This window comes from Marmota marmota, unplaced genomic scaffold, assembly GCF_001458135.2.
Source record: "Marmota marmota marmota unplaced genomic scaffold, marMar, whole genome shotgun sequence".
NCBI lineage: Eukaryota > Metazoa > Chordata > Mammalia > Rodentia > Sciuridae > Marmota > Marmota marmota.
This window is the reverse complement of record NW_026000016.1, coordinates 2,172,731-2,188,613: the sequence shown is the minus strand read 5'-3', so window position 1 is coordinate 2,188,613 and position 15,883 is coordinate 2,172,731. Positions and strand designations below refer to the sequence as shown.

The 15,883-nt window shown below is 34.6% G+C and overlaps 1 protein-coding gene across 1 annotated transcript in view; it reads right to left on the bottom strand.

Annotated features, from left to right (window-relative positions):
- The window catches only part of Cubn (cubilin), a 280,157-nt gene that overhangs the window by 238,980 nt on the left and 25,294 nt on the right, over nucleotides 1-15,883 (bottom strand). Inside the window, exons 15-17 of the mRNA XM_048809051.1 lie at nucleotides 7,094-7,275; nucleotides 5,105-5,267; nucleotides 3,178-3,368 (exon numbers count right to left, since the gene is read on the bottom strand). Coding sequence (XP_048665008.1) covers nucleotides 3,178-3,368; nucleotides 5,105-5,267; nucleotides 7,094-7,275 — 536 coding nt within the window. The remainder of the gene's footprint in view (nucleotides 1-3,177; nucleotides 3,369-5,104; nucleotides 5,268-7,093; nucleotides 7,276-15,883) is intronic.

Below are 15,883 nucleotides of genomic sequence, written 5' to 3'. Positions count from 1 at the left end.
CATGCACCACCACACCTGGCTTTGTAGGACTCAATTTCATTATTTACACCATTAGTGATTTAGATTAGATGACTTTAGATCTAAGGCCTGTACTGATGCTAAAATTCTATAAATTGATCATACGGATTCCTTTGGATTGATCATGGATATAATAGAAAAGTTTACTCAGCTATTCAAATCATTCCACATGACTTGTCCTTCTGAATAGTAGAGTTTTTCTATTTTTTCTATCAATCCTTGAGGAAAATTTTATCAAGCCCTTGTGTGTATGTGAGCACACCAGAATATAGATGCCTCTTTGGCCAACCATAAAAGAGCTCATTCATTGTCTCTGAAGTGGCAAATTCAAGGCATGATTTGGCCTAGGAAAACCTTGCATTTGTATAATGTTTTTAATTTTTCAACTTTCTTTCATGATTCATTTCCTTAATTTTATCCTCATGAAGATTAGATGAATAGGTATCATATCTTATCGAAGTAGGAACTAAAACATTCATATGTAGAATTGTCCAAAGTTGTATAGTTATTTAGTTACAGAACTAAATCTCAGATGAGTTAACTCCAACCCCATCCATTCTAGCTACAATGAGTTGCTTAGCATCTTGCTTAGCATCTTGCTTGGCACATTCTGCCCATCTTATTTACAAAATTAAATATATATCTTTAATTTGTTCTAATTAATTATACATGACATCGAGAGCATTTCAATTCATTGTACACAGATGGAGCACAATTTTTCATTTCTCTGGTCGTATGTGATGTAGAGTCACACCATTCGTGCAATCACACATGTAGCTAAGGTAATGATGTCTGTCTCATTCCACCATCTTTGCTGTCCCCATGCCCCCTCCTCTCCTCCCCCTTTGCCCAATCCAAAGCTCTTTTATTCTTCCCATGCCCACCCCGCCCCCCCATTATGGATGGATCAGCATCCACATATCAGAGAAAATATTTGGCCTTTGGTTTTATGGGATTGGCTTACTTCGATTAGCATGGATATTCTCCAACTCCATGCAGTTACCTGCAAATGTCATAATTATATTCTCTACAAAATTACATCTTTGAATGTCATTTTCATGGGGTTTTTTTCCTGATAACTTTCTAGAATATTTCAGAGGAGTTCATGTAACTCCTCACTGAAATTCAATGAAAATGGTCTTCACAGCAAGGAGAATGTATCTTTGCAGATGTTCTGACAGCTCCCTAGAGATAGTACAACCACTATGAAGAATCCAGCAGTGGCGGCTGGGGTGCGGCTCAGCGGTAGAGCGCTCGCCTCCCACCTGTGAGGCACTGGGTTCGATCCTCAGCACCACATAAAAGTAAATGAACAAAATAAAGATACTGCGTCCATATATAACTAAAGAATATTTTCTTTAAAATAAAAGAATCTAGCAGAAAGGGGCACAAATTTTCCTGATTATTAGTGACTTCCTTTCCAACCTCAGAAAACCATTGAGCCTGGCTTCACATTTCAGTCCTGTGATCAGACTACCAGCAATGGAATTTCCAGTCTTTCCTGGAAAACATGAGATGTCTCTTGTAGGCAAAATTGCAGAGTTAGGTTAAATTGTCCAATGACTCTTTTTAAAGGTTCGACATTCTCCTTCCTTAATCCTGCTTGTTCTTAATCCTGCTTGCATTTCTGTTCTTATCAGAGATCAGTACACTGAGAACATCTAAATTTAAATCCCATATTTATGACTTGCCAGACATTTAACTGTGGGCAAGTAACTTACCTTCACTGGGCCTCACATTCCTGAGATTAAAATCAGAAAGACAATGTGATAATTCAATAAATTAACTTCTATAGAGCACCTACCAGACATGGTGTGCAGTAAGCAAACAGTTATCTTTATCTAAATTTACTATCCTATATTAAAGTCTTGGAACAGCACCAGGTGCATAGTAAGTGCTCTCTAATTATGAGTATTTTAACTGTTCTCAAATTAAAAAAAAAAACTAATGTTGGAAATGTTACTTTTATTTCAGAAAATTATTTAAAATTGTTCCACAGTATTAATGTATTTTATGAGAATTTTTTTATAAAAAACTTAAATTGAATTCACCTCACCACCTGAAATAAAAATTTCTGGATGTAAAAATATATATTGCCATGATGTCATGGTCAATGTACTTGCTCAACAAAGTCAGATCCTAGGGTAAAGTTCTATGTTTTCTTTGTCTAAATGGAGTTAAGAAGTCAGGAGGTCATATAAACTTTTCTTGGAAAAATAAATTAGTTTTACTTACATAAGCAAACAAAATTGTAAAGGCTTCTCTGAATTTAAATAAAATGATCATGCCCAACAAAAAATGTTTTGTTTCTCTTGTCCCATACTTCAATTTGTGGCTTGACCAATAATTAACCAAAAGAAGTCACTGGCCCTGTAAACAAAAACTGCCTGGTTTTGGTTTAGGTAGTCCCCTGTCACAACCATCACACACACTTAAGTCAACGTTTGAGAACAAGCAGGATTAAGGAAGGAGAATGTCGAACCTTTAAAAAGAGTCATTGGACAATTTAACCTAACTCTTTGTCACTGACTAGCCAGGCCACCTGGGCAAATCCCTAAACTTCTCTAGTTCCAGTTCCCTCCTGCATAAAATTATCGTACATAATCTCTGTAGGAAATTTACTCCATAGGGATTTACTGTTAGCAAATCCCATTAGCCTTATTTATTGGCATGCACCTTAGTGATCAGAGCTTGGTTTAGCAGATGTGATTTAGCATCATTATGAGTTTCTAGCCTTAGCTTTCCTCTTAGTTCTTTGTTGATTTCCTTACTAATCTTTTGTTTTACCATCTGTAGGTCTGTTTTTAGATGGATTCTTTCAGATCCTCTAGAACAGTTGTTCTTAAACTCTAGCCTGCATCAGAATCCCCTGATGGGCCTCCACCCCCAGAGAAACTGAATAGACCCATTTGCTTCACCACCTGAAATAAATTTTTCTGGATTTAAAAATATATATTGCTATGGTGCCATGGTCAATGAACTTGCTCAACCAAGTCCAGATCCTAGGGCAGGGCAGGGATAGGGTATACAATGACATTTCTAACATCATCTTGGGTGAGGTGGATGCTGCTGGTCTGGAACCATTTGAAGACCACCACCCTACAGAAGATTAACATGTTGATGAAAATCATCTGAGGGCAATTGAATGCTAAAAGTTACCTCAATGTAACTCTGAGAACAGCTGCTCTGGCCTTCCAGCTCCACGTGGGTGAAGTTAATTTGTATTTGCTCTCCCTGAGGCTGATCTATAGAGTAGATGCATTGTCTTTTGTGAGCAAAAGGCCCAGACAAATCAGGAAGGAGGATCTCGCCTTCTGGCTCAGTGTAGATCCCTCCACACTGCAGATCCGCTGAAGAGAACAGAGAAGAGAAGGAAGGGTCATGTGGATGGCTTTTGTTGTGGGTCCCAGTCATTGGATCCATTAAAAAAGAAATTAGACACAAACACATACACACTCCAAAAATACCCACTTAATTCATGCTGTACAGGCTTGTGCCTCTCACTATAAGATTTTCTGTTTGAAAAGTTTGCCAGATGTCCCTACCGTGCCTAAAGAAATAAATGTAGATGTGTGTGCTCAAACTTCCAATCCACTGTTCTTTCCTACAAATTGCTTTTCAAATACGTCAATACAAATGGAACCACCATTTGACCCAGCTATACCACTCCTCAGTCCCTACTCAAAGAACTTAAAATCAGCATACTCTAGTAGCACAGCCACATCAATGTTTATAGCAGCTCAATTCACAATAGCTAAATGATGGAAGCAACTTAGATGCCCTTCAGGAGAGGAATGGATAAAGAAACTGGTATACATACACAACAGAATATTACTCAGCATTAAAAGACAATAAAATTATGGTATTTGATAAATGAATGGAGGTGGAGAATATCATGCTAATTGAAGTAAGCCAATCCCAAAAAAACAAAGGCCGAATGTTCTCTCTGAGAAGTGGATGCTGGTTGATAATGGGGGAGGGCATGGGGAAAAATGGAGGAACTTTGGGAAAAGGTGAGGGAGGGGAGAAGAGGGGATATGGGGGCAGGAAAGATGGTGGAATGTGATGGACATTATTACCCTAGGTACATGTATGACTGCACATATGGTACATTCTGTACAGAGAAATGAAAAGTTGTGCTGCAATTGTGTACAATGAATCAAAATGCATTCTGCTGTCATATATAACTAATTAAAATAGATATATTTTAAATAAATAAATGCTCTGCTTAATTCCAAAGACAGGAGTTTATAATATATTGCAACAAAATAAAATATATAACCACATAAATAAAGCAGATTAAAGGAAAAATTAAAACAGCCCCAGGAGGCCAGAGGATGGTGGAGAAGCATAGAAAATAATTGTAAGGGCTATGGAAGTTATAGGAGGTCAGCTGCAGATTCAGCTTGACCTCAAAGTAAAGGGAGAAGGGGAACCCATGAAGATATTCATCATAACTCTTCCTGATACTGAGACTTAAAAGGTATTTTTTTCTAGGAATTGTCAAAAGGACAAAATGATGCTGTCACGAACATGTCTCCAGCCCTAAAAATAAAAGCAGAGAGTATTTAATTTGTTTTGTTATTAGTTTATTTTAAGGTATCAGTGCAACTGAAGGCATAGTAAGTAACCGTATTTCACTACAACTGAAACTCTAGGAGCCTAGGACACTGCAGTCCTGAACACCAGCTCTTGTACAGCTAGACTTGATCCAAGGATAAAATCAGACACAACCCCAGATAGTCTCCCATTACTCACATGAACAACTTCTCTCACAAAAAATATCAAACATTAGAGAACCGAGGCTCTGAAGTATTGATTATTAGGTGCTCATTCGTCTCTGTCATGATTGTGGATCCAAGAATTTAGGGACTAAGGAGTATTGTAGTATTAATAACAGAGCATGAGAAAGATTAAAAAAAAAAAAAAAGAAGAAGTCTGGAGCTATGGGAGAAATACAAAGTCCTTTCACCTTTCACTGGTCCAAGAAAGTCATCTTCAGTACCACCTTAAAATATAAAATGGCTATAAACCATAGCATCATCCTTTAAATGTGTATGAAGTTCCCAGCAGGTAGGGTACTTACAAGGTGATGTTAAGTAGGTGATATGGAAGCCTTGGTCATTAATTAGGAGGTCAGAATGGAAATGAATTCTGGCAAAGGGACCTGTCGTCTGGAGCGGTGGGACAGAGAGTGTGGTACAGAACTTCCCGAGAACAGGGTCCTGACGCAAAGAACCATCTCGAATCTTAAAAAAAAAAAGAGTGAATCATTAAGGTCAAAATGGCCAACTTAAAAAAAAAAAAGAAAAAGGCATTCTGTACATTTCCTACAGAAAATCTCTCATTTAAAAGTGATAACTCCAAGGAGTCTCCCTTTCTCCTTTCTGTGGAAGTCTACCACACAAAGAACTAACACATGATTGGGGTTCAGTAAAAAACATTTTTCCCCTGTCATCCCAGATGCCTCATCTTCCGTCTAAATGTCAATTCCAAGGCTAAAATTACACATAATTTGGAATTTTCTCATGATGTTATTAATGTCAGTGTTTTCTTTCCTAGATTCCTCATCCTCCCCCATCCCCAGGTATTTGCTTTTAAATGATAAAGTCCCAGTGATCTAGAAGAAGAACATGAATATGTGTAAAGAAAAAAAGAGAAGAAATGCTACTGATGTCAACTGATTCACAATAGAAAAGAAGTACAGTCTTACTGGACATGACATAGAGATGGCTTAATGAACTTAATGAATTTAAGAAGTGCAATTTGATAGTAATTAAATACCACAATAGTGACACTATTTTCTTAGATGTTTTTAATTGTTGGTTGTTACTACATTAGATAATCGTGTTGACCTCTTTATGTCCTGTTGTCATTGCAAAGTCTGTATTGTGTCAAACACCAAGGAGGGAATGAGCTAAAAAATATTTTTATGTGGTTAATTTCATCCATTCAGATTATTTTTCCATTGGCAGAAAATTTATAGGATTTTATTTTTATATTGATCTTGTTCCTTGAAAATTGTAGCTTGGTAGTAAATGAGAGACATTTCAATATTGTCCAAATGATTGACACTTTCTATTACATGCTATGTAGGAATTAACATATCGGAATTTTTAAAAGCTTCTGATTTAACTTGATGGAATTTATTGAATATGAATTCCAGATAATTCACTTTTTCCTGTCAACATTGAAAAGGTTATTTTGCTAAAATTTTCCAAAGAGAAGCAGATCTTCCAGTCATTTCCGAAGGTTTCAGATCTATATTACAACTACTAAATTACTAATGACTTCAACTTGTGGAGACCCTTTTTGACAGCTGCATCCTTCTATCCTTTATGAATAATTCCACAGCACTCCACTCTTCCCTAATGGACTCCGAAAAGCTTATTGTCTTCTTAGCACTACTGCAAAGGGTACTGAGATTTATGGTGTCGAAAAATACAAGAACAACCTAAGAACTCAATCTTCTCCATGATCTATTCTGTCTACAAATGGAGAGTAACATTTTTGATGTACCTATACGCATATGGCATTTAAACATAATAGCCTTTTCCCTCCTCCATATTTTAACCTTGGGAGGCAGGTGGGGCTCAGCCTGACTTCTCCCAAAGATAATTTTCATTAGTTTTCAGTAAGACTTACCACTTATCAACTCATTTCAACACAGTCCCTATTAAACTTATTTTTCTTCATGAAGCTCTATATTCAAGTTGTGAAACACCCTGCTGGTTTACCATGACAACGGAAGAACTGAATCTGCATTAGAGATTATATCACCATTACTTGGTGTTTATTTCATTAAGTCTGCCATTACCCCACCAGGGGCTTGTATTTCCAGCAAAGGACAGAGGAAGGCAAAGCAATCTATTTCCCAGATTTAAATGGAACCCAGAAGCAGCAGCAAAAAACCCACAGAAATGAGAATAGGGACCTAGCAAGACTTAGACATTGGCTGCCTATTGAGAAAAATATCTAATTACCGCTAATGAATTGGGGTCATTCATGGGCATCACCAAACCACAGTGCCCTGAGTCCTAACCATAATATGTTCTTTATAAATATGATTGTTTACCTCCAGGTAATCTTTGCTACAATCATCGTGGTCCTCCAGGCTCAAGGTCCCAAAAGCAAATGTTATCAGGAGTCCAGGATTTGTTAAAACATGCCACACACAATCTCTTCCTGGGGGGTAGTTTCCAGGATACCCCGGAGACTTGATAGAACCATAAGTACCAGTCACTATACCTCCACACTCTAAAACAAGAGGGGACAATACTTTACATTTGTATATAAGTTATAATTCATGTAGAATTGTCATAGCCACTGCTATGAGAATCTAAACCTCATTTAAATAACTATGAGCAGTTTTGGATACCCTCATAAATTAAACAAGACCTTCAGTTTTCCAGTTTCATAAAGTTATAAATCTAGAAGTACCAACTAATAAATAAATGAATCACCCGTATGCTGTTCTATGCTTATAAGCCATTATACAGTAATACAATTAAAAAATAGTGCTGAACCCTCAGAGGGGTGAATAATGGGAATGAAAATTCATTTCTTTCACCTCTCAGTAGATTTATTTCTATATATTAACTCTGAGAAAACTGGAATTTCTATTGGCCCTTATGTGTTTCAACAATTCAGATTACTTTATATTTTAAGATAATTAAGCAACATATAAGTTTCATATGAGAAGGTTCCTTAACACCACCTTATAGTTAAGTCATTCATTTTACAAATGAAGACATTCAAATGTGAATGGTGATTAAGCCATTGGCCCAGAAATGGAGCAAATAGGGAACTAAGCCAGACTTTCTGAAACTGACCCCACTACCACCCCTTTATACCACAGCTCCTTACCTGGCTGAGCAATGACTGGGAGAATCTTTTTTTTTTTTTTATTAATACCCACATTTATTTAACAAAGAATTTGTGGTGAATTATAGTAAATGCTACTGTAAAATTTAAAAATGGAAATACTAAATAATATAGACTTCAGTAAGTATGTTAAAGGAAAATGACACTTTACACATACTCAAATTACACAACCTCTATGGACAGCATGCCACCTTTTATCTAAGAAAAAATATGATTATTTGCTTAATTTTTACATTGAGGAATGAATCTAAACAGTTACTTAAGGGAGGAAAGAACAGGGTGGAAGGGAGAGGGTTGGAAGTTATACTTCTTTACATCAACCATGCGTTTTGATTTGGTTTTAGCACTATGAACAAGCTTTAAATAATTATAAAGTAAAATGTAAAATAAAATAGAAAAGAAATCTCTAAAATCATAAGCAAAATGAGACCAATTTAATAACTTCGTTGAACTGACAAGTTAACTGTGAAGAGTAGAAATATGAGACTTTAAAACACTGTAATTTGACTATATGTCCCAAGTAAAATGTATCTCAAGTATAAAATAACAATGATAATATATTAGATGATTTTTAATTATGTTATTAATAATAACATTGGCACTATTATTTTTGAAAAGTTTTGAAATTAAGTATGTGCATAGATAACTTGTTAATGTTCAAGGGAACCAAGATTTTTAGTATATGAGAGAAGAGGCTCAATGTAAAGTGAAAACAAACCCTATAATATCAATATTCCAATATATTACAAGAACACTGGCCGTACATGACCAATATAATGCTGCCACATGTATACTCAGAAAAATGAAAAATTATATCCCATCCATGTATGACATAAAAAAGTACATAAATGCACCCTACTGTCATGTAAAATTAATTAAAACAAATTTAAAAATTAATTTTAAAAAACTAAAAAAAGTATTTTTTACTTCTGTCTCCTGAAAGGTCTAGAGACAAACTCACCTAGCAACAGCAGCCACCCCTGGCAATAAGACAGTGGGCTCTAACTATCATTTCCTATTGAAAGAGTATAATCCATTTAGGGAACTAGTTGGTTCCAGTCCAAGACAATAAATGTATAGGAAGGCCTGGAACATCTTTTTAAAACAGAAAGTAAACTTTCAGAGGTAACAGGCATTTGGCCAAAAAGCCTCAGAAACTAACTAGAAAAAATTCTCACTAAAAAAATATGGAACAATTGAACATTTTTTAAAGTCAGAATGGATGAAAGCATGTCAAATATAAGCAAAAAAAATTATTCATAGATATCAAAAACAAAATAAAATAAAATGCAAAAATAATTGGTTGATCATTTTAAAGAAAGCTAGAGAACTAAGTCATTAACTTGAATACCCAGGGGATAATGAAAGGATCAAGAATTTATCCTACATTTCCTATATGATCTGTATGTAGAAGTAACAAATAGTTGATATGGAAAAGATTTATTCCATTGGAGAACTTCAAAGACTAAATAAATAAGAAATGACAAAATTAGAATATTATTTTGTCATGAATAACTAATCTAAACAATGAAACTAAGGATTGCTAAAACCATTAGAGGAAGCATAAGGAGAAGATTTTTTAAATAATTTTTTAAATTTTTATTTTTTAAATTTTTTTTAAATTGTAGGTGGACACAATATCTCTATTTTTATGTGGTGTTGAGGATCGAACCCAGTGCCTCACACATGTGAGGCTGACTCTCTACCTCTGATCCACAGATCCCAGCCCAAGAGAAGCTTTTTTAATGGGAAGAACAACCTGAGAAGAAATAGTCTATAAATTCAAGACTTGCTTTTATCAAAGTGATCTGTCAGTAACATAACTGCCTACCAGAAAAAATCCCAACCCTTTTGAGAAGAATTTAATATAATCCAGAATCCCCGCAATGCACAACAGAAATTTACCATGCCTGTGAGGAATTAGGAAAAATAGGAACTGATAATAAACAAATAAAACAGGCAATCTGAGCCAGAAACAACTCAGATGTTAGAGCTACCCCACAATGACTCTCTAGTACCTATGATGAAACTTAGAGGAAAAGATTGACAAAATAGATGCTGATGAAGAATTTCAATAGAAAATGAAAATCTATCTTAAAAGAACCTAGAAATGAAAACTACAACATCTGAAATCAAGAAGTCTTTACATGGTGAGCATTTTTAAACATCAGATTGGACATAGCAGAAGACAGGATTAAAGTACCTAAAGACATTTCAAAACAAAATAACCAAATAGATTAAAGAGTGAAAAAAAAATTGGAAGGGGAGGATATAGAAATATGAGAGTTGTGAGACAGAGTCATAACCTTACTACATGTGTCATTTCAATCCCAAAAGGGAAAGAGAAGAAAATGACAAAGGCAATGCTTGAATAAATATTGGCTGACAATTTTCTAAGTGAGTAAAGGAAATCAACTCACAGACTCAAAACTCAAAATGACTCCCAAGCAGAATAAAGACCAGGAAAAATTAACCTAGAGAGCTCATAATCAAACCCCAAATTAACACAATAAAAAGCAAGGAAGAAAAGCAAAAAGGCAGAAACAGAGAGAGGGAAAAGATATATTATCCTTAGAGGAAACAACATAAAAATTATTGCTGACTCTCCAAAGAGAAATCATGCAAGTCAGAAGACAATGAAATGCTATGTCTAAATGGCTGATAGAAAGTAAACTGTCAACCTAGAATGCTGTATGTGATAATATTCTTCAAAAACTAAAAGGAAAAAATTCATCCCCAGACCATCAAAAGCTGAGAGAATGTGGGAGTGGTAGACATTTTGCATTAGAAAAAGTAAAAGATGTTCCTTAGGTTGAAGAAAAGTGATGAGATGTAAAATGTAAAATTGTCTGTTTGCAAATGACATAATGTTACATATAAAAACCTTAGAGACCAAAAAATAAAAATAAATAAAATCCACTTTAGAACCAATAATTAAATAAGGTGACAAACTATCTCAGTAAAGTGGCAGGGTACAAAAATCAGTTTCATTTCTGTACAGCAACAATGAACTATCAAAAAAAGCAATTAAGCAAACAATACCATTTATAATAGCATCCAAAAAAGTATGTGGAATGAATTTAACCAAAAATGTGAAATATCTGTACAATAAAAATCAGAAAATATTGATAAAAGAATTGAATAAGACACAAATACTTGGAAAGATACCTATGTTCATGGATTAGAAGAATTAATATTATCAAAATGTCCACACTATCCAAAGTGATATACAGATTCAATGCCATTCCTATCAGAATTCTAATTAAATATAGGTGTAAGAAATGAATATTTGATAATGGGGAAGGGAGCATGGGAGGAAAGGAGGAACTTTGCATAGGGCAAAGGGGAGGGAGGGGAGGGAGGGGGCAAGGGGTAGGAAAGGTGGTGCAATGATATGGCCATCATTACCCTAAGTACATGTATGAAGACATGAATGGTGTGACTCTACTTTGTGTACAACAGGAGACATGAAAAATTGTGCTCCATTTGTGTACTATGAGTCAAAATGCATCTCCTGTCATGTATAACTAACTAGAACAAATAAATAAAAGAAACTGGTTTTAAAAAGAAGCATTTTAAACATTGAGAGAAAGAAAAAAATAATAAAATAAATACACAGAGCAAAAATTGTCAGAGCAGAAAGATACACAACTCTATAATCATAGCTTGAGATTTTACCATACTTCTTTTATGAATAGAGAAAATATCTTTCAAATCGTTAAATAAATATAATACTTGAACAAACCTATTGACCAACTTGGCTAAGTTGACATATATAGATGACCTATATTGCACCACTGCAGAATACATATTCTTTCTGGTCTATATGAGAAGTATGTCAAAGTAGAAAATATATTAGTCCATCTAAACAAATCTCAACAAATTTCAAAAGATTGAAATGATATACTGAAAGATTAATGACCACATTGGTCACTCAATAACACATTTTTAATAAAACCACAGTCAAGAGAAATCAAAATAAGAAATGAGGAAATATTTTAAGCTGAATGCCAATGAAAACACATATGAGACACAGAAAAAAACAATTCTCAGAGAAAAGGCATAGCTCTAGTGCATATAATAAATGTTTTAAAGGTTGAAATTATATCAATGCTTCTAAGTAAAGAGGCTGGGAAAATTTTTTAAAAAAGGTAATAGTAAGTACTATCCCATTCACAACAACCTAAAAAAAATACTTAGGAATAATAAGGAGATGAAAGACCTCTTTAATTAAAACTGTAGAATACTGAAGAGAGAAATTGAAAAAGATCTTAAAAGATGAAAAGACTTCCCATGTTCTTGAATAGGCCGAATTAATATTGTCAAAATGGTCATATCACCAAAAGTGCATACAAATTCAATGCAATCCCCACCAAAATGCCAATGACATTCTTCACAGAACTAGAAAAAAAAAACAGTTCTAAAATTCATTTGGAAGAAGAAGACATAGAATAGCCAAAGCAATCCTTAGCAAGAAGAGAAATACAGGAGGCATCACAATACCTGATCTCAAATTATACTATAGAGCTATAGTAACGAAAACAGCATGGAATTGCCATGAAAACAGACATGAAGACCAATAGAACAGAGTAGAAGACAGAGACAGATCCACAAAAATAAAGTCATCTGATATTCGACAAAGGTGCCAAAAATGTAAAGATAGCCTTCTTAAAACTTATGGGGAAAAGATAGTCTTTGTAACAAACAGTGCTGGAAAAACTGGATATCCATATGTAGAAGAATGAAACTAGATTCCTATCTTTCACCCTGTACAAAAGTAAACTCAAAGTGGATCAAAGAACCTAAGAATTAGATTAGAGACTTGGCAACTGCTAGAAGAACACAGAGGCTCAACACTCCAACAAGCAAGCACTGACTTCCTTAACAAGAACCATAAAGGTCAAGAAATAAAACCAAGAATCAGTAAATGAGATGGACATCAAATCAGAGAGCTGATGCACACAAAGGAAATAATTAAGAACAGGAAGAGAAACTGCAGAATGAAAGATCTTTCCAGCTGCTCCTCCAACAGGGGATTAATATCCAGAATATATAAAGAACTCAAAAAACTTATTATCAAAAAGATAACAAAATCAGTAATTGGAAAAAAGAACTAAACAGACACTTCTCAAAAGAAGAAAACCAAATAGCCAGTAAATATATGAAAAAAGGTGTCCAACATCCCTAGCAATCACGGAAATGCAATCAAAACTACTGCAATGCCATCTCACTCCAGTTAGAATATCAGTCATCAAGAACAAAAATAATAATAAATGCCAGTGAGCATGTGGGAGAAAAGGTACACTCATACATTGTTGTTGGGACCGAAATTTAGTACAATCATTTTGGAAGGCAATATAGAAACTCCTCAAAAGACTAGGACTAGAATCATGATAGGACCCAGCAGTCCCACTCCTTGGTATTTATCCTGAAGAACTAAACACAGCATACTGTGGTGATACAAGCACATCCATATTTATAGCAGTACAATTTACAAGAGCCAAGTTATAGAACCAGCTCAGGTGCCCATCCACACAGATGAAGGATAAAGAAAATGTGGTACATATACAAAATGGAGTGCTAGTCAGTAATAAAGAACAATAAAATTATGGCATCTACTGATAAATGAATGGAACTGGAAAACATCATGATAAGTGAACTTAAGTCTGGGTCTGGTTTATATGTCATTTAGCATAAGGAAAATAAAAAAGGTGGGTAAAATGCCAAGAGAACAGAAGGAAGATCAATGAAATAGAGGAAAAGAATAGAGGGGGATGGAAGAGGGATGGGAAAAGGAAGGAACTGAAATTGGCCAAATTATGCTATGTACATATATGAATATATCACAGTAAATTTCACCTTCATGTATATCTATAAAGTATCAGCTAAAGAAAAAACAAATAGAAGAAAGACCAGTAGAATAGAGGAAGGGGAACATGAGGAGGGAGGAGAGGAGGGGAAGAGGAAGTCATAGGGATTGAAATAGAACAAATTGTATTCCATCCATGTATGATTATGTAAAAATGAATGCCAATATTATGTAAAACGATAATGGAATAATTAAAATCTGTGAATAAACAAATTTACATGCTAAAAATAAAGGTAACAGTAAGTTAAGGCCCCCCAAAAAAATTAAGGGAAGAAAATTATAAAACCAAGAATAAAACTCAATGAAATAAAATTCAACAGAAAACGTTGACAGCTAACAGTATTTTGAAAAACCGAGTGAAATCAATCCTAGTAAGACTGATGAAGGAAAAAAAGATAGCATAATTATCAATATCAGGAATGAATAGAGAGGACATCACTATAGACCCTATGAACACTAAAAGATAGTATGAAAATATTATGAAAGAGTAGATGAAATGAGTGAGTTTGAGAAAAAAAAATTACCAAAACTGAAAAAAAAAACAGAAAGTATGCACAAACATAAACATATATATAAACTAAATTTAACTCACAATTTAAAACTTCTCACACACAAGACTTCTGTCTTAACTAACTTCATGGTGAACACTTAAGGAGGGAATATTGTCAATATTACATAAATACCTTCAGAGAATATAAAAATTAGGAACACTTTTGATTTTAAATTGTCACTATTACAACTTGACAAGAAAATTACAAGAAAGGAAAACTATTGGCTAATATCTCTCAAATATAGGTATAAAATTTTGAAAAAGAATATATTTATATATCATATCAGGTCATATATTAAAAGAATAACTTTCTGGGCATGGTGGTGCATATCTATAATTTCAGGAACTCAGAAAGCTGAGGCAGGAGGATTGAAAGTTCAAGGTTAGCTTTAGCAACTTAGCAAGGCTCTAAGCAATTTAGTGAGACCCTGTCTCAAAATAAGGAATAAAAACGGCTAAAGAGGTAATTCCCTGGGTTCAGTCCCCAGTTCCAAAAAACAAACAAACAAAAAACTCTTTTTCATAAGTGTGGTGAATTACATTGTGGATTTTGAACACTGAATCAACATTGCATTCTTCAAAATCCACAATGTAATTCGCCACACTTAAAGATATACCATCTCAAGAGGATCATGTGATCATTTCAATGATTCAGAAAACCTATTTTACATCATCCAAAATCCATTTGTGATTTTAGAGAAATTCTTGGAAAGGTAAGAATAAAAGATGTGGTAGTTTAAAAATGTTTATTATTTCTGATACTTCTCCCATTGAAAAGTGGGATCTGTATCTCCTCCTCTTGAATTTGAATTGGCTTGTAATTCAACCCATTAACTATGGCAGAAATAACACAATGTTATTTCAAGGATGGGCCAACAAAAAAAAAAAAAAGAAAAGCCATTAGCACCCACCTGGATTTGTTGTAGTACTTGCTCTAAGAGAAGTAAATTGCCATGAAAGAAGAGCTACTCTAAGACTATCTCATTAGAGGAGCAACATTAGGCACGCAAGTCAATAGCCTGACTGAGCTGTCTTCCAAAAGAGCCAGTATTGTTAAGGGTTCTTTCTTTCTCTTTCTCTCTCTCTCTCTCTCTCTCTCTCTCTCTCTCTCTCTCTTTCCTTGAACCCAGGCCTCATGTCTGCTAGGCAGGAGGTGTGCACTGACCTATGCCCAGCCCAAGTGAGACATTTGAATGTTGAGCCCTCAGATAACTACAGTCCGTGCTAACATCTGATTGTGATTCTTAACAGATTTCAAGTGGTAATTATCATGTTGGGCCCTTTCCAAATTCCTGATCCATAAAATCAGAAACAAAATAAGATGATTAATGTTCTACAACCCTAAATTTGTAATTTGTTATATAGCAATGGTAATTGAAACAGGAGAGAATACCCTTACTCTGATAAAAGTTATCTACAAAATTTATGTCTAACGTTACATTCAATGATGGAATATTGAACATTTCCCCTATGCAGCTGGAAAAAAAGGGGGGTGTCTGTTCAACCACTTTTATTTAGCTTTGTATTGGCAGTCTTAGCTGGGGCAACATCAAGAAAAAGAA